We start from the raw sequence: 19,870 nt of genomic DNA on the forward strand, positions 1-19,870 counted from the left end.
TGAAGCGCCTATTCAGCTCCTGGAAGGCCGCCTCCGCCTTCGCCGTCCAATAGAACGGAATCTTAGGGGATGTTAGAGCATGCAGTGGAGCCGCTGTGGCGCTGAAGCCTCTGATGAACCGCCTATAAAAGTTAGCAAAGCCGAGGAAGTGCTGCACTTTTTTGCGGCTATCAGGTGTAAGCCATTTGGTCACCGCGCTTACTTTTGCCGGGTCCATCTGCACTTTGCCAGGGGGTATGATGAAGCCAAGGAAAGATACAGTATTGGCGTGGAACCCGCTCTTTTCGGCTTTGACGTAAAGCTGGTGAGCAAGGAGGCGTTGCAATACTGTCTTAACATGAGACTCGTGGGTCTCCAAATCCGGTGAATAGATCAGAATGTCGTCCAAATATACATAAACCAAACGATCCAAAAAGTCTCTCACTACATCATTAATCATGGCCTGGAATACAGCGGGTGCATTGGTGATGCCAAACGGCATTACTAAGTATTCGAAGTGTCCTCTGGGAGTGTTAAATCCCGTTTTCCATTCAGCCCCCTCCTGGATGCGCACTAGGTGGTACGCGTTGCGCAAATCTAGCTTGGTGCGCACCCGAGCTTGTTGCAGTTGATCAAATACGGTTGACATGAGTGGAAGGGGATACCGGTTCTTAATCGTGATCTGATTGAGGGGACTGTAGTCTATGCAGGGGCGTAGGGTACCGTCTTTCTTGCCCACAAAAAAGAATCCGGCCCTCGCAGGAGACGATGACTGTCTAATCAAACCCGTTTTAAGTAACGCGTCAATATAATCGGTCAGGGTCTGCTTTTCGGGGGCCAAAAGGGAATAAAGCCTCCCCATGGGTATGGTAGCGCCGGGCAAAAGCTCAATGGCGCAATCATACGGACGGTGGGGCGGTAGAGAGGTAGCCTTTACTTTGCTGAATACCTCTGCGAGTTGGTGATAGCACACGGGAACCCCGGTCAGATCTGGGGTTTCTGAGGCTAGGACAGGAGAAACAGAGATTGGGTTAGAACAGTGCTTCTCAATTATTTTCTGTTACGCCCCCCCCAGCAAGAAGAAATCTATTCGCGCCCCCCCTCCCCACCGTGACTATCCTAACTTGTCTTGTAAGTCGTAAAATGTTGCACTGTCGCAAACGTGACAGAAGTAACAATGAGAGCGCCACTGCCGCCTGCTGTAGTAAACCCGCAATTACACTTTATTCTAGTACTGCCAAAAAAAAAGCCTGTTCCCCAGGGTCACACGCGCCCCCCCAGGAATAGCCCCACTATTTGAGAAGCACTGGGTTAGAACCACGTGTAGGGTCTATCGGGGGGTTAGATTCGAGACATGACACTTGGCAATGGGGTCCCCATTCCCTTATCTCCCCGGATTCCCAGTCTATGGTTGGGTTGTGGCGTTTTAGCCATGGATGCCCGAGGATAAGGGGGTTCATGGGGGAGGTTACGACATGCAATCTCACTTTCTCATGATGGTCGCCAAAAGACAGAGAGACGGGTTCGGTTACGTGAGTTATGTCAAAAAGCGCTTGTCCATTGAGCGCCTTGGCTTTCACTGTTGTGGCTAGCAGTTCAGTCTTTACCCCTAATCTTCGAGCAAACGCCCAGTCGGCCAAACTCTCATCGGCCCCGGAGTCTATTAGCACCCCAAGTTTAGTGTCCTTTCCTAAGCAGGTAATTGTGCCGAAGGGTAAGCCCCGAACCTTCTGCTGGGCAACAGAAAAGGTGCTCACTATCAGGCTTTTCCTCACCAGACAGGAGGGGAGGATATGTCCTTGCGCACCGCAGTAATAGCATCTACCTTCCTGGCGTTGGCGCTTCCTTTCCTCCTCGGTCAACGTAGCTCTGCCCAACTGGATTGGTTCAATCCCAGGAGGCAGCCGAGCCATGTTCGGCATGAGGCGGTGTGCCTCGAGGGGTGAAAACCCGGCCACTGACACGGGGGGGAAGGCGGGTGTGTTCCTGCTTGCGCGCTGCTTCTTCTATTCCTGCAGTCGGTTGTCCGTGCGGATGGCCAGCACGATGAGAGCGTCGAGGTCTGTGGGCAGGTCGAGAGGGATGAGCTGGTCCTGTATGGGTCCGGAAAGGCCCCTGAGAAAGACTTCATACAGGGCCGTCGAGTTCCACCCGCATTCCGCGGCCAGAGTGCGGAAGTGGATCACGTAGTCCCCGACAGTCTCTTGACCCTGGGTCAGCTGGCATAGCTCCCGAGCCTTCTCTTGGTCTGAAGAGATTGGGTCGAACACCGTACGCAGGGCCTCGATGAAGGCGAGGAGGGAATGACAAGTGGCGGAATCCCTAGCCCATTCTGCGGTCGCCCGGGCCCTTCCCGTTAGGTAAGAGACCATATAGGCCACCCGGGACCGTTCCGTGGGGAATTCGCCTGGGGACCGCTCAAACTGCATTTCACACTCGGTGATAAAGGCTCTACTAAGCCCGGGTTCACCGGAGGAGCCAGTCTGGCGCCCACGGCCATGGGAGCGGCAGCAAGACGGACCACAGGGGAGGCAGCTGGTGGACTGGGCGTCGCCGCTGATCCCGCGGTCAGAAGCGAGAGAACTTCCTGGATCTGCTTGCTCAGCGTTCCCACCTGGGCGGCCACCACCCCTCGGAATTCTTCCTGGCTCTTTGCGAGCTCTTGGACTCCAACACCCAGAGCCTCCACTTGCTTCTGGTGTTGGGCGAGCTGCGATGCCTGGGAGCGTACTGCGGCGGTCAGCTGCTCCGACTCTGCCGAGTCCATGACTGGCCAGTGCGTACTGTCAGACTTGGATCAGGGAGAGGACTCGGATGCAGAGTGCCAACAAAAAGGTATTTATTCGAACAGGCTGGAGACAGCAGAAAACCAAAAGCGCCTCAAACAGAGGGAAAACACGGTGGCAAAAACAAAACTGAAAAACACAGAGCTTAGGCTCCCCTCCTTGAAGGACATTTACACCTCCCATCTCACCCGCAAGGCGACCATGATTGTGAGTGATCTGAGTCACCCCGCTCACTCTTTGTTTGATCTTCTGCCCTCTGGGAAGCCTGCGCTCCCGCACCACCAGACTCTCCAACAGCTTCATACTCCAGGCTGTTAGGATCCTGAACTCGCCCCCCCTTTCTGCGTAGCGTCCTGTACTTTGCGCTATGCTTACTGTCTGCTGTATGCACACTGGCTCACTTTTACTCCTCTTATTTATTGGGTTATTTGTTTATTATTTATTCATCACTCATTTTATTTATTTATTATTTATTGTTTGTGCCTTCTTGTTTTTATTTTGTGTCGTCTACTTGTATGTCTATCGTGTACTGTGTCTCGTCACCGTGGGATAGAGGAAACGGAATTTTGGTTTCTTTGTGTGTCTTGACATATGAAGGGATTGACAGTAAAGCTGACTTTGACTTTGACAAAAAGGTATCCTCAAAACTAGGTTCTCTAATGAGTCTCTTTAAATCACGAGATCGCTGATGCTCAAGACGGGACAAGGGAATACAAGTAGACTGACGCACAGAGGAAGGACCCACGAACTGAAACGAGAGGAGAGTTACCAAAATAAAACAGGAAGTGACAATACGACAAACAGGACAAGACAACAACAACCCACAAAACATGACAGCATGACAGGTGTTTTCAATAAAGTTAAAAATGTTCTGATGTTTTCTCCAGTTTCCTCCCACATGCCCAAAACATGCTTGGTAGGCTGATTGAGCTGTAGCAGTGATGGGTCTCGTGGTTGTTTCTCTGAGTTATGGGAAGTGGCATGACGAGGCCACAGAGCATTCCAAAGCAAAATACCTGCTCTGTGGATACCGGACAGAGAAGTCACTTGGAAGCTTGTCTCTTCCTTGAAAGAATTCAGGTGACATGTAATGTCATTAATAAGGGCCAGTCTCTCAACTCTGACTGTTGTTTCCCCTTGCTGTCCAATAAGGTGCTGATCTCAGGAAGAAGGCTCCAGCACTTTTCCACAACACAGCCATCTTCATTGTGCAACACTAAATGGCTGTTTCATAGTCCTCGATTAACTCTCTGAACGGTGTGTGGTTTTAGTGCTTTTGGAACAATGTAATTGACCACATGCACAACAATTTGCATCACATTTTGAAATGCATTATTTGTGAGTTTTGACACCAGTTTTGATGCAATGAGTTTCGATGCAATGGAAGCTAATGAAATTTGGTATTTCATTATTTTTTATCATGAGACAACAAGACCCTTCTCTTTGCCTTGCGTGCTTGGGGCACCATCAGTACACGTTTATGGATAGATTTAGATTTGTTGACATTTGAATCGCTATGCATTTAATAATTGGTTGTAAAGATACATCTTCTGATGCATAGCTAGGGCAGCTCATCAGTGATGTTACCCAAGGTCATTGGGTGTTTCGGGTCTTTCGAACGTCATACACCCTTGCTCAGACGACCCAGCCGAGGTTGATTAGGCCTCAGCTTGCGCCCTAGCAGCAGTTGACCACGGCTCCCCTCTCCTTATCCAGAGCCACCTGGAGGCTTTCTCTGATGCCTCTGTGCTGTTGCAAATGGCTCTCCTCCTACTTCCTCCTGTTGTGCCCGAATGCAGTGTAGGCTCTATACAGAGACTGTCCCGCAAAGCCTCTGGACCCCAACTCCACAGGTAAGCACCTACCCTTCCAGCCTTGTTTGTGGCAGTCGCTAACCAGGCTGTCATTCTTCCCTCTCGTCCGCTCTTCCATGCGTTCCTCCTATGACACAGTGAGCTCCAGCATGATGACTGTCTTAGTTGCCTCTGACATCAGCACAATGTCAGGTCTGAGGTTTGAGCAACATGCTGGAGGAACTTCAGTTGGCTGCCCAAATCCAATGACAGTCGCCAGCAGGCTCTACGCAGGGGCAAGAGAGGGCAACGCCCCCTCAAACAGATGTCCTGCCCCCTCGAATCGAACCTTTAGAAGTGAAAAATCCGGTGATAGAAACACACGTTAATCAGCCCCCTCTCTTCTCTCATGTCGGTGCAGTGTGTGTCCTCACACAGCCTGCTGTCAGGACTCCGCGCTCCTCCGTAAACATCCAATCACTGTGAGTATGCAAATGAGGCAAGACTCAGCCAGAGAGTGTCAAGTTACAGTAAGCGCGGTAGGAGTTGGAAGAAGCAGTAAAAACTCCACCAAACTCGTCGTAATGACCCGTGATCTAACTAATGATTAACGACATTTATTGTCCTAAAATCTGGGGTCCGCATTATACATGGGTACAATTTTTTTTAATTTTTTTTAATTTATTTTATTTTTTTATTTTTTATTTTTTTAAAGAAAGTCATGGTACAACAAAACCAACAACAGGACTGACCGACAAAGACGTGGAACAAAAAGACAGGGTGACATTACCAAAGACAGGAACAGAAACCAAACAGACATCATGACATCATCCGACGGTGAGCGAGGGGCAGACAGGACTTAAATACAAAACATTACATTGATTGAGGTGACACAGGAAGAGAGGGGCGACGCGAACAGAAACTATGGCAACCTAGACACATAGCAAAACTGGGGACGAGACATGACAAATCTCCCTCGAAATAAAACTTGAAATCACCTTTCTTCTTGTTTGTTGTCAATCGCGCATCGCATTCAGCCATCCTGCCCAACACACTTAGTCAGTAAAATTCATAATTGACGACACATCGTTTGATGCGATGGTGCAATCCTTGATAGTGTGTTATTGTCAAATATTGTTTGTTTTTTAATCTCCATCGCGGACCAGACGTCATACGGAGGCAGTATGACTGCGCATGCGCACTATGGATCCAATGCGCAGAACGGATGTGCAAGACACGTCAGCTATATAAAGAGCGAGAGTTGTTTTCTTCCTATTAGTTTCAATTCACAGTTTAATTAGCAGTTTCAATCAGCAAATAACAAAATGCGTATTATAGGTAATATTTTATTTCACAACACTTTGCCTTGTTCCTTTCGTCTCTGCTGTTCACTTCAAACACGCTCTATACGACCGCAATGCTCTCGTATCAGACGCTTGCTCGATCACCTGCTCGTTTGCTGTCTGTCACAATGTACCCTACACAAATCCGAAACATTTGTTGCGGCTCCGAGTCACGACGAGGGGCAAGTTTTGGTTTCCAAGGGTGTTTTTATTCCTCTTCAACGTCTCTCCCATACAGAGACGCCTTATTCACGTCCAAACGCCTTTTTCAAATGTGCGCACTGAGCGCGGTGGTGCCTTTACGGGCAGTCGGAGAAATCAACGCCACCCAAAAAAATTACATCCAGCCTAGTTAAGACCATACCAAAGACTATAAAAATGGGACCCATTGCCTCCCTGCGTGTGTGACGATCATTGGGACTAAAAAAAAAAAAAAAAAAAAATTCATAAAAATTGGGTGCGTATTCTACATGGGTACAGGCTTTTTTCCAGCATCAACATGCCATTTTTAGGGTGCGTATTATACATGGGGGCGCATTATACACGGAAAAAAACGGTAATATAACATTCGTATTATATGTAACCCCCCCTGAGAGATTGCAACCTTATTGTGGTCAGGGTGTTTGCGTGCCCCAGTGACCCTAAGAACAATACCAGCAGAAGCTTTAATCTTCAGGTGGGACACCCAAGCTGGACAGGTCTTAGTGTAGAGGCTTGACAGAGTCCAATCCACTTCTCCAGGTTGAGATCTGGACACACAGCTAACAACTGCCGTGAAGAAAACACTAACAGTGTTAAAAATGTGTAAAAAAAGGAAAAAAAACAAAAAACATGCCCCCTTCATATTTCTGACTGCCCCCTCTTATGTGCATTCCTTGAACCGGCTCTGGTTGCCAGTCCTGTGCAGTGTTGAGAAGCCCTGGTGTTTCTTTGGATGTTACTCTCCAGGTGTGATGAAGTGGATTCTTCACAGGCTTCGACCTCTGACAATTAGCAATACCACTACAGATGCTCTCTGCATTTGATCATGACATAATCAGTATCTGCCTTCCGTCTCCTCTCGGACTACCTGCTCTGGGGGACTGTTGGCACCACTCTGAGGCCCTGGGCACTGTAGGGCGCTTCCTCGCCCAGCTCTTCCTCTCTCACCAGATGCTTGACCTGTGCAGGCCATGGGAGATGTTAAACCTCACTTCATCTTCATCAAACCAATCTTTCACCAGTCTTGCTGTGTCTAGTGGTGCATTGTCATCCTGATACATGGCACCGCTTTCAAGATACAATGTTTGAACCGGATGCACATGGTCTTCCAGAATTGTTTGGTAGTCTTTGGCAGTGGCCCATCTAGCACAAGTATTAGGCCAAGCGAATACCATGATATGGTAGTCAAAACCATCACTGATCCACCCCCATGCTTCCCTCTGGGCATGCACAAGAGTTGAGGTGCACATTTAATTCTGCCGTGATTTGCGCAGCTGTAGTTTTCGAGTAGAATCTGGGTCAGTACCCGAACATCCCTTCCAGATGTTGATTTCCTCTTGCGTGCACAGTTAATCCCGTTCAATATGGTTCGTCCTTCTTGTTGGTATGCTGACATTACCCTGTATACCGTGGCTCTTGATACATCACAAAAACTTTCTGTCAACAATTTGTCCTCTTTTGAATGCTGATATGTCACCCATAATATTGTGTGCATTGCAGTGTTTTGTGCAAAACTGCGCTCTTACCTTGCTAAATGAACCTTCACACTCTGCTCTTACTGGTGCAATGTGGAAACAATGAAAATTGGCCATCAGACTGGTCCAATTTAACCAAGAAACCTCCCACACTAAAATGAGAGGTGAATATTCCTCAGGTGGTTGGTGCCCTTCAACATCTGCAATGTGGTGCTGCGAATGTGTTATCAATCTATTGTGGTGAGTGCCTTCTTCTTTGCAGTGGCGTGCTGGGCAGCATCAAGAAGAGGGATGCCTCCCTCCTGGACAAACTGGTGAGGAAGGCAGGTTCTGTTGTGGGCACAGAGCTACCTGGTCTGACGTCTGCGGCAGAACGGGTGTTGGCCACACTGCTGTCCATCAAGGACAACCCCATCCACCCACTGCACAGCACCATCTCCAAGCAGAGGAGTAGCTTCAGTGACAGGCTGCTGACACTGTCCTGCTCTACAGAAAGATTGAGGGGATAATTTCTCCTCCACGCCATGAGACTTTCTAACTCAACACGGGGCACAGGGGTACAATCACAGACGTGATCATGGGTTAATGTTTGACATGTTTAACATGATTAATGTTTATTGTTTGTTTATTTATTTATACATTACTGGTGCTTGACACGAATTTGATGAGAATATAGTGCATATTTGTTATTTTATCCTGTTTATGTTCCTGCTCTTGGGTATTGATGTTGCTGGACGCTGATCAACCAATAGACCTATGCGAATCACAAATCCCAACTATGGGCAACAATTCTTTTCTTGGTTATTTGTATTAATACTTTTATTATTAATACCATACAATAATAATAATAATAGTAATAATAAATAGATTTTATTTATAGATGACACCACTCTCATCGGACTGATCCAGGACGGTGATGAGACTGCGTACAGACAGGAGGTGGAGCGGCTGGTCCACTGGTGCAGCCAAAACCACCTGGAGCTGAACCCGCTGAAGACCGTGGAGATGACAGTGGACTTCAGGCGAGACCCTTCAACACTTTTACCCCTCACTATCCGCAGTAATACTATTCTCTCCACAGACACCTTCAAGGTCCTGGGAACCACAATCTCCCGGGACCTGAAATGGACCGGCCACATAGACTCTGTCCGGAAGAAGGCCCAGCAGAGGCTGTACTTCCTGAGACAGTTCAAGAAGTTCAACCTGCCGCGAGAGCTTCGAAAGACCTTCTACACTGCCATCATCCAGTCTGTCCTCTGCACCTCCATCACTGTCTGGTTTGGATCGGCCTCCAAACAAGACAAGCACAGACGGCAACGGACAATCAGGATTCCAGAAAAGATCATTGGAATCAACCTCCCATCTATCCAAGACTTGTACCTGTCCAGGACCAGGAAACATGCAAGGAACATCTCTACAGACCCTTCTCACCCAGGTTGCAGTCTGTTTGAACTACTCCCCTCCGGACGGCGTTACAGAGCTCGGTACGCCAAAACCAGCAGACACAGAGACAGGTTCTTCCCCCAGGCTGTTGCTCTGATGAACTCACACAACTCTTAGAGTCTCAGAGTCATTACTGTGCAATAACATCCTGCTCTCCACACCTTTTTTTAATTTGTCTACACTGTTTGTACTATGTGTCCTCTCTGCATCCATTGCAGCCTGGTCATCCTGGAAGAGGGACCTTCCCATCTGTGGTCTCTTCTCAAGGTTTCTCATTTCCCCTAGCTGGAGTTTTGAGTTTTTCCTTGCCCTTTTGGGAGTTTAAGATCAGGGGATGTTTGAGAATATTTGCCATTTTTCACATGTCCTGAGTGTTGTTAGTCACCTAAATGTTGAACAGAGGGTGTGATTTACCAAAGTCAAATTCCTTGTTTGGCAAGCTCAAACGTGGCGAATACAAACTCTTGAATCTTGAATCTTGAATTTAGCAGCGCCTATCTAGACATCTACAAAAAAATTAAAACAATAATTACAAACACCATATTATTGTTATCATTAAAAAGTCAGTATCAGAGATACTGGTCATTTTTACTTGATATAGAATTAGTACCAAAATATATGCACACCACCAAGTATATAATGTTTATGTAGTTAATCTTTCATTCAGTATTTCAATAACGGAATCTCCACATTGTTAAATCAGCAATAAGGAACACAATATTCAGGTTGTGATGAAAGATGACTACCGCCCCGTGGCACTTATGCCCATCATCATGAAGTGCTTTGAGCGGCTTGTCATGGAGCACATCCGTTCCGTTCTCCCCCCCACCATTGACCCCTTCCAGTTTGCGTACCGAGCCAAACGGTCCTCTGAGGATGCCATCTGCTCTGCCCTCCACTCGGTCCTCACCCACCTGGAGAGAAGGGACTCGAGATTGTTTGTGGACTTCAGTTCTGCCTTCAACACCATTGTGCCACAACGTCTCATCAGCAAACTTGACAAGCTGGGCCTCAGTACCTACTTCTGCAACTGGCTACTGGACTTCCTCTGTGAGAGGCCACAGGTGGTACATGTTGGCGACAAAATCTCCGCCAGCATCACGCTGAGCACACGGGCCCCCCAAGGCTGCGTGCTCAGTCCGCTACTCTTCACCCACCTGACGCATGACTGCACTGCAACCCACAGCGACAACCGCATAGTGAAGTTTGCTGACGACACGACTCTGGTGGGTCTCATCACCAAGGGAGACGAGACTCAATACAGGCTGGAGGTTGACCTTCTGACCACATGGTGCAGGGACAACAACCTCCTGCTGAACGTCGACAAGACCAAGGAGATTGTTGTTGACTTCCGGAAGGCTCACACCCAACACCTGCCGCTGACCATCGACGGTGCTGTGGTGGAGAGAGTGAGCAGCGCCAGGTTCCTGGGGGTGCACATCAGTGAGGATCTCTCCTGGTCCACCAACACCGCATCACTGGCAAAGAAAGCCCAGCGCCGCCTGTACTTCCTGCGGAAACTCAGGCGAGCGAGCGCTCCTCCGGCCGTCATGACTACATTCAAAGCACTTCATGATGATGGGCGTAAGTGCCACGGGGCGGTAGTCATTGAAGCAGGACGGAGCGGGTTTCTTCGGCACAGGTACGATGGTGGCAGCTTTGAAACACGACGGGACGATGGCCTGCTGCAGGGAAGTGTTAAAGATGTCTGTGAAGACATCCGTCAGCTCACCAGCGCAGTCCTTCAGCGCTCGACCCGGGATGTCAGGGCCCGCCGCCTTACGGATGTTGATAGCGGCAAGCGCCCTCCTCACGCTGTCGGCGGAGAGGTACAGGGGCAGCTCGTGTGAAGGGGGAGTGGCCTTCAGCGGGCAAGTGCTGTTCTGAGCGTCGAGGCGAGCAAAGAAGCGGTTGAGTTCATTGAGCAGACGGACGTCGCCTTCACAGCTCTGCGGCGCGGGCTTGTAATCCGTGATGGTCTGAATGCCCTGCCAAAGGCTCCGTGCGTCCCTGCTGTCCTTGAAGTGGGCGGTAATTTTGCACGAGAACGCCCTCTTTGCATCTTTGATGCCCCGGGACAGGTCAGCCCTCGCAGTCCTCAAGCCAGCCTCATCCCCCGGTCTAAAGGCTTTGTCCCTGGCCCTCAGCAGCCTGAAAACAGCACCTGTCAGCCATGGCTTCCGGTTAGCCCGAGTGACGATGGATTTTGAGAGACACATCATCAATGCACTTCCTGATGTAGGAGGAAACAGAGTCAGTATTTTTGTTATTGTATATATGTTGTTTTGTGTTATTTGGGCCAATAAATGCAATTGCTATACAGACACCATGACATTTGTGTGATAATATATGACATGCCCCCCACCCCTCCCAAAAAATGTCGACGCCCTCCTCCAATAAAAGGTGTCCTCTTTTTCAGAAATCCAAATCTGGTCACCCTAATGTATTTACATATATTATAACATGCCATTTAATATTTTTTTTCACTCGTTAGAAAAAATATTTGTGACGGCAGTTTCGTAGCAGACGGGAAGCGGAAAAGCGTAGAACAGAGGCAAGGTCACATTTTCATAGCCTTACTTACGGCCCGTCTCCATAGAAAACTAGATTTGACGGCTGGTTGTCAAAGGCTGTGAATTTGGACAACATCAGTGCGGTCTTGTCGCGACGGAAATGACGCCCCATCATCGCAATAATGTGCGTTGAAGGAATTTTCCTATTACTTTGTATGGAGCTATTCTGACTGTCCAAATTCGCCACAGCTTATGCAGTTCACGGAGGCAGAGGTTCCGGGGTTGCGAAGGACCCATGAGGCAGTGATAGAATCGCTTTTCGATGGAAAAAAAGTGCAGCAGCTTCATCATAAAGTCACTCAGATTCCCTTGTCTTCCTCAACCATAAGAGCAGAGCTGCTATCAAATGACGTGCAGTCACAGCTGGACAGCGCCACTCAAAATACCCCCATGCATCGCCTTCGCAGCTGATGAGTCAAGCGACGTGAGTGACAAGGCACAACTTTCTGTACAACTCTGTTTCTCTATTTATTATGGTTGCAGCACCACTGTGCAACGCATGACAAGCACACATGCACCTGTCTACAACATCCTGTCGTTCATGTTTGAATAGTAAAAAGAGGCGTTCCGTACCGTCCGGAAACCTTCGTTTGCACAACACTGGTCTTTCAGTGACCCTGAGGGCCAAAAAGAAGTCTGCAGGGTCTAGAGCAGGGGTCACCAACACGGTGCCCAGGTCGCCCGTGAGGACCGCATGAGTCACCCGCAGGACTGTTCTAAAATGAGGTCAAATAGCGGCACTTGTCAGTGAGCTGCATCTATTTATTGTACAGTCAAACCTCGGTTTTCGAACGTCCTGGTTCTCGAACAAATAGGAATTCAAACAAAAAATTCGAGAGTTTTTGCTTTGGTTGTCGAACAAAATTCGGTGGTCGAACCTCGCGAGATGAGCCTGGAGGACCCGAAAAAACCCGACCGCGCGGCCCTGATGCCGACTGACTCCGTTGTTATTGTATTTTCGTTACTTTAAGGATTGTATTAACCAGGGCTGTGGACTCTGTCATTTTTGCCGGACTCGGACTCGGTGCTGATTTTGACCGAGTCCACCGAGTCCGACAATAAAAAAAAATACGTTCAATTTTATTTTCATCATGCTGCTGAGAATGCGTGTAGGAATACTGTCCACAGCCCTGCTTGCTTGTTATGAAGACAAATTTAGTTGTTGCGTGCGCGCCTGCGCCTGCCTGCCTGCGTGCGTGCACGTACAAGACCCACAATGACCCGCACGCACCCAAGATGGAAGAACCCGGGAGCAGCGAGAGAACAATGTTTTGCCTCTAGATTTGGGGGGGGAAACGGAGCGTAAATTACGATCAATGCGACCACGTTGAGTTGCACTTAGGCTAATGTTTACATTATGTACCAATGTCAAGGACGATTATGTCGCCCAGCTTATATCATTGATGTGTTTCGATATTTGTGGGGTCGTCACTAATTATTTGTGTTTAGATAAATGTCTGAGCTATAATGGTCTAATTAATGATTAAAACTTGAAAGTATCTGTTTATTGTATTCGTTTATATGTTTAATAAAGACAAAGCCATCACAAAATTGTTGTAATTATTTAGATTTTGATCTAAATTAGCCTTGAATAAATAATAAAGAATAAGCAGTCACATGAATTAACAGAAAAAATGGACAGCCGGACTCAGACTCGAACTCGGACTCATGGTCAAGAGGCCGTACTCGGACTCGGAGCAAAAATCCGACCGAGTCCACAGCCCTGGTATTAACCCCTAATCATGCCTCCAAAGAAAGCAAGTGGGAGCAGTAAAGCCATCCTAAAACACAAAGATGCTCTTAAAGCAACGCAACAGTGAGCGCCCGGCGCACTGCGGTGCACTATCGGACCAAATTAAGCTCCCTGCGCACTGAGGTCCACTCAAATTTTGGAAAGTACATCAGGACTTTAAAAATATTTTCAAAATTTTAGCGACGGCTCTGTCACAATAATGCGACCAGCGCGGCGCAGTGGCGTGTTCGGCGGTGCGCTTCAGTTGCGCGTTCGGACATAATTAAGCTCCCTGCGCACTTAGGTCCACTTAAATTTTGGAAAGTACATCAGGAATTTAAAAATATTTTCTAAATCTCAGCGACGGCTCTGTCACAATAATGCAACCAGCGCGGTGCAGTTGCGCCGTGGGCAACGCGCTACAGTTGCGCGTTTGGCGGTGCGCTGCTTTTGGGGGGGGGGGGGAATGGCGCTTGGAACGGATTAATTTTTTACCCATTATTTGTAATGGGAAAATATGATTCTGAATTCGAACAATTCATTTCTCGAACAACCTTCTGGAACGGATTGTGTTCGAAAACCGAGGCTCCAGAGATGGGGACTCGAGTCACTGTGACTTGGACTCGAGTCGACTCGAGTCGCTGTTTTGATGACTTGTGACTTGACTTGACAAAAATAAAAAAACTTGAGACTTGGACTTGGAAGTTAAAGACTTGGGACTTGACTTGACTTGAGACACGATGACTTGAATGACTTCCGTGTTATTTAGTTTATGTTTTCAGTTTGAATATGAAATTAATAATATTTTTAAAAAAGTAATATCAATAACACGGTAGGAGTGCAGGCTGAGAATGGCGTTGTCATGATTGGATCACTACCCTGTCAATCAATCAGTCGTGCCCCCTCTACCTACCTAATGTGTTTATTGGAGAATCACGCCCCTTTATATCAGACATGCACAATCATGTCAGCGGGAACGGTACCTTCGGCTATCGTAATTACCTTTATAACGGCAAAAGACGGACAGCACAGTGCAAGATATGTCAAGTCAAGTCAAGTTTATTTGTATAGCCCTAAATCACAAGTCTTAAAGGGCTTCACATAAACAGAAATTGACAATTATTCTCAAAGCATCCCCTGATCTTAAGCTCCCAAAAGGGCAAGGAAAAACTTAAAAAACCCTACCGGGGGAAAATGAGAAACATTGGGAAGGGACCACAGATGGAAGGATCCCCCTTTCAGGATCACTAGGTTGAAATGGATGCAGAGAGGGCACAAATGATACAACATGAAAATCAATGAAATAAAAAGTGGATATCCATGTCAGAGCAGAGGGCTGCCGAAGGAGCCCTCAATTGTCCTGGCAGTGTCTTCGAGGAGGTTGAGCTATGCAACAGAAACATTTCAGACAGCCAGACTTTTTCAGATTATTTTTCAATACCGTTTTTTTCCATGTATAATGCGCCCCCATGTATAATACTCACCCTAAAAGTGGCATGTCAATGCTGGAAAAAAGCCTTTACCCATGTATAATACGCACCCAAAATTTATTTATTCTTTATTTTTATTTATTTTTAAGTCCCAATGATCGTCACACACGCATCTGGGTGCGGTGAAATTTGTCCTCTGCATTTGACCCATCCCTGTGTGATTTTGATCCATCCCCTGGGGGAGAGGGGAGCAGTGAGCAGCAGCGGCGCCACGCTCTGGAATCATTTGGTGATCTAACCCCCCAATTCCAACCCTTAATGCTGAGTGCCAAGCAGGGAGGCAATGGGTCCCATTTTTATAGTCTTTGGTATGGGCTTAACTAGGCTGGATGTATTTTTTTTGTTGGCGTTGATTTCTCCGACTGCCCCTAAACGCACCACCGCGATCAGTTCGTTTAAAATGAAAAGAGGAAAGTGACGTGCGGACATGTGAAAAAGGGGGCTCTGTGTTGGAGAGAAGTTGAAGAGGAATAAAATCACCCTTGGAAACCAAAACTTGCCCCTCATCGTGACTCGGAGCCGCAACAAATGTTTCAGATTTGTGTAGGGTACATTGTGACAGCAAACGAGCAGGTGATCGAGCAAGCGTCTGATACAAGAGCATTGCGTTCGTATGGAGCGTGTTTGAAGTGAACAGCAGAGACAAAAGGAACAAGGCAAAGTGTTGTGAAATAAAATATTACCTGTAATACGCATTTTGTTATTTTCTGATTATATTAAACCATCACATTCATTGTCAGTCAAGAAGAGGACTATACGCATCGGATCCATAGTGCGCATGCGCAGTGATACTGCCTCCGTACGACGTCCAGTCCGCGATGGAGATTAAAAAACAAACAATATTTGACAAGGTTTCTGTTCCTGTCTTTGGTAATGTCACCCTGTCTTTTTGTTCCACGTCTTTGTCAGTCAGTCTTGTTGTTGGTTTTGTTAGAGAGTTATGTTAGTTTACCAAGTCTGTGTTTTGAGTTTGAGCAGCTTATTGATTACATGGTCGCCAATGATCAATATGACACTTTTCAGTCTGGTAGAGCTAATCATTCCACTGAGACAGCACTTGCTAAAGTGACTAACGATCTCCTCATAGCTATGGATTCAAACACTTCGTCTGTACTGTTACTACTCGATCTTAGTGCTGCCTTCGACACTCTAGACTTCGATATTTTATTAGGGCGTCTTAAAAGTTGTGTTGGTATTTCAGGGTCAGCACTAGGCTGGTTCCATTCCTATCTATCAAACAGGACACACCGAGTGGTCCATGGAAATGCGTCCTCGGAGCTCTATAATGTTACGTGTGGCTCGAGAGCATTTTCTATTCGGGCTCCAGAGCTACCAATGGATATTAGGACTGCTACCTCAGTAGAAACATTTAAGACACGTTTAAAGACACATTTCTATGACATGGCCTTTAACTAACCTGTAGTGGCCGATTCGGCTGGAGTTTGTTTTCTCTCCCTCTCCACCCCCTCCCTCCCCCCTCCCCGGCCGGGGAGGTGGTTAGGTGGCACCCATGCTGACAGCGGCTATCTGGATTCTCGTGGGCCAATTCAAGATGGGGGAACTGGAGCTCAACCTCCTCGAAGACACTGCCAGGACAATTGAGGGTTCCTTCGGCAGCCCTTCGCTCTGACATGGACATTCACTTTTTATCTCATTGATTTTCATATTGTATCATTTGTGCCCTCTCTGCATCCATTTCAACCTGGTGATCCTGAAAGGGGGATCCTTCCATCTGTGGTCCCTTCTCAAGGTTTCTCATTTTCCCCCGGAAGGTTTTTTTTGAGTTTTTCCTTGCCCTTTTGGGATCTTAAGATCAGGGGATGCTTTGAGAATAATTGTCAATTTTTGTCTATGTGAAGCCCTTTGAGACTGCTTGTGATTTAGGGCTATACAAATAAACTTGACTTGACTTGAGTTCCTCCAATGAACCCTGGTCCAAGCTGCACTTGGTCGCCCTGCTCCTTTCCACACTCCATCCGTGACAAGATTTTCTTCAAAAATTGTTGTACCATGATTTTCTTACAAAAAAAACCCAAAAAACAATTGTACCCATGTATAATGCGCACTCCAGATTTTAGGACAATAAATTAGTTAACTTTTGTGCATTATACATGGAGAAAAACGGTATTTGCAACTCACATGTGTCAGACACTGTCGGCAGACGTTCATTTGTTTAGATTGAGCTGTCAATCATTGTATGAGGTAATTTCTTTTTTGTTTGATTCCATGGTGTATTTTATTGAATATCAGTTATTAAAGTGCAAATTCAAATTATTGTCATATTTTTTAAACAAGTTAGACACATTGGACAATGATGGTTACTTAAAGTTACTTATATCTTGTCTTTTCACGTTACTAAAATCAGATTCTGCGGGTAAAATTGCAATAATAAGGTGACTTGACTTGGACTTGACTTGACCTATTTAAGGAGTTGACTTGGACTTGACCTATTTAAGGACTTGACTTGACTTGCCCAAAAAAAAAATGACTTGGGACTTGAAGGTTAAGACTTGAGACTCACTTGAGACTTGCACATGTGTGACCTGGTCCCATCTCTGTGAGGCTACACTGTATATAAAATAACTATATAATATATATCATATATAATATCATATAAACAACAATATTATCAAACCATCTGTGTCACATCAAATAATTAAATCCATCGATTAAATTCCTCGTCCTTTGTCAATAACGCCGCGCGTGCGCCGCTGATGTCAGCCTCGTCATTATTCCACAGATCTAGTATGTTAAAATCAAAGTCTGCTTTATTGCCAATTTCTTCAAGACACACAAAGAGACCGAAATTGCGTTTCCTGCTATCCCACGGTGACAAGACATATTACATATTATATACGTATATATATATAAATACGGTATATATATATATATATATATATATATATATACCGTATTTTCCGCCCTATAAGGCGCACCTAAAAACCTAAATTTTTATCAAATGTCAACAGTGCGCCTTATAGTCCGGTGCGCCTTATATATGGATCAAGTGAACAATTTGTTGATCCATACTGGTTGTACACAGTGCTCTGCCAAAATGTTTTAGTACGTTTTAGTACGACTAATAAATTACAAGGTCGCATCGCTTCCCAACATTACGGTAACTGTAGTCAGGGGGCGTCACCGAATAGCTGTTGTATCCGCGAGGCTATTTCATTTCAAAATAGGCTGCTCCGTTAATGTTTCGAGTAAATCTACGGATCGATATGGAAGGGAAACATAGGTAAGTAGTACCAATGCGTTAGATCAAACTTTAGTCAGTTCTGATCATTTTATAGGAGATTGTTTGAGAAACGCGATTGTTTACACTTTGCTGAGGCTCATGGGAGATTGCGAGCTGAGGGTCATGGGTTTTTGCGGATAGCTAATGCTATAACAATAGCTGCTATACGCGCGAGGCTATTTCATTTCAAAATAGGCTGCTCTGTTCATGTTTCGAGTAAATCTACGGATCGATATGGAAGGGAAGCATAGGTAAGTAGTACCAATGCGTTAGATTGAACTTTAGTCAGTTCCAATCATTTTATAGGAGATCGTTTGAGAAACGCGATTGTTTACAGAGGGCTCGTTGGTTATTGGCTAGTGGGTGCATACCGCAACCCTAGTCAACCTCAGTTTGTTGCAGTAATAAGAGCAATGAATAAATAAATAGATAGATAGATAGATAGATAGATAGATAGATAGATAGATAGATAGATAGATAGATAGATAGATAGATAGATAGATAGATAGATAGATAGATAGATAGATAGATAGATAGATAGATAGATAGATAGATAGATAGATAGATAGATAGATAGATAGATAGATAGATAGATAGATAGATAGAAATAGTTATATCATTAGATGCGCACAAAGCATTCGATTCAATTGAACATAAACATCTCTTTAAAACTTTGACCAAATTTGGATTTGGTCCAACTTTTGTTTCTTGGATAGAGATACTGTATGCTTCACCTCAAGCAAGGGTGAGGACAAATAATTTTATCTCGTCTTACTTTACCCTTCAACGGGGGACAAGACAGGGGTGCCCTCTATCCCCCCTCCTTTTTGATCTGGCCATAGAACCACTTGCTATTGCCCTGAGACATTGTGCGGATGTACGGGGAATCTTGAGAGGAGGCTTAGTTCATAAGGTTTCGTTGTATGCGGATGATTTGTTGCTGTTTGTGTCAGATCCGGATACCTCAATCCCGAAATGTTTAGACATAATGGAACATTTTGGTATGTCATCGGGGTATCGGATCAATCCTACTAAAAGTATTTTATTTCCTATTAATAATATAGCGAAAAATCATGTCTATGACTCTTACCCCTTCACGACCGCAGTAGGATCTATGACATATTTGGGGGTGAAAGTCACTAGTAGTCATACAGGTTTATTCGGAGCTAATTTCAAAAAGCTTTTGTATCAAATCAAGGAGGATTTGTTGCGCTGGTCTTCGCTTCCTATAAATTTGGCAGGCCGTATTAATTCGGTTAAAATGGTGATTCTGCCGAGGATCTTGTACTTGTTCCAAACAATTCCCATTTTTCTGCCAAAATCATTTTTTAAGGAGCTCGATGGGTACATCAGCCGCTTTATTTGGAATAAATCGATACCTCGTGTTCGGAAATCAGTCCTTGAGAGACGTAAAGAAGACGGTGGACTGGGGCTACCTAATTTTTTGTACTACTACTGGGCTGCTAATATTTTTAAAATGGCTTTTTGGTATAATTTGAATCCGGATGAAGATGGGCCATCTTGGTTATTAATGGAACAGCATGATTGTTCTCCAGTATCTCTGGCATCGCTACTGTGTGCCCCTCTCCCGCTACCAGTGGGTGAGCATTCAACCAATTTAATCATCAGATCGGGCCTTCGCATTTGGACCCAGTTTCGTAAGCACTTTAGATATACACAACCCTTGCTATCTATGCCTCTGATTAAAAACGCTGCTTTTAAACCATCACTGATTGACACTGCTTTTTTGTCCTGGGCCAGACATGGGGTGAAATGCGTGGGAAATTTGTATGTAGGGGGTAGTTTTGCAACTT

At 46.0% G+C, this 19,870-nt stretch overlaps 1 protein-coding gene across 17 annotated transcripts in view; it reads left to right on the plus strand.

The window, feature by feature from the left end:
* The window catches only part of LOC133155558 (dehydrogenase/reductase SDR family member 13-like), a 69,727-nt gene extending 60,166 nt beyond the window's left edge, over positions 1–9,561 (plus strand). For 7 of the 17 annotated variants that reach the window (XM_061280978.1, XM_061280974.1, XM_061280972.1 and 4 more), the window contains one exon: positions 8,458–9,561. In XM_061280978.1, the coding sequence (XP_061136962.1) occupies positions 8,458–9,137 (680 nt within the window). In that variant the 3' untranslated portion in view covers positions 9,138–9,561. Of the gene's footprint in view, positions 1–7,602; positions 7,656–7,839; positions 8,378–8,457 lie in introns of those variants that run through there. The other 10 variants (XM_061280987.1, XR_009714694.1, XR_009714693.1 and 7 more) reach the window with 10 other exon arrangements.
* Positions 9,562–19,870: the final 10,309 nt, after the last annotated feature.

Source organism: Syngnathus typhle, linkage group LG6, assembly GCF_033458585.1.
Source record: "Syngnathus typhle isolate RoL2023-S1 ecotype Sweden linkage group LG6, RoL_Styp_1.0, whole genome shotgun sequence".
In the NCBI taxonomy this organism is placed as follows: domain Eukaryota; kingdom Metazoa; phylum Chordata; class Actinopteri; order Syngnathiformes; family Syngnathidae; genus Syngnathus; species Syngnathus typhle.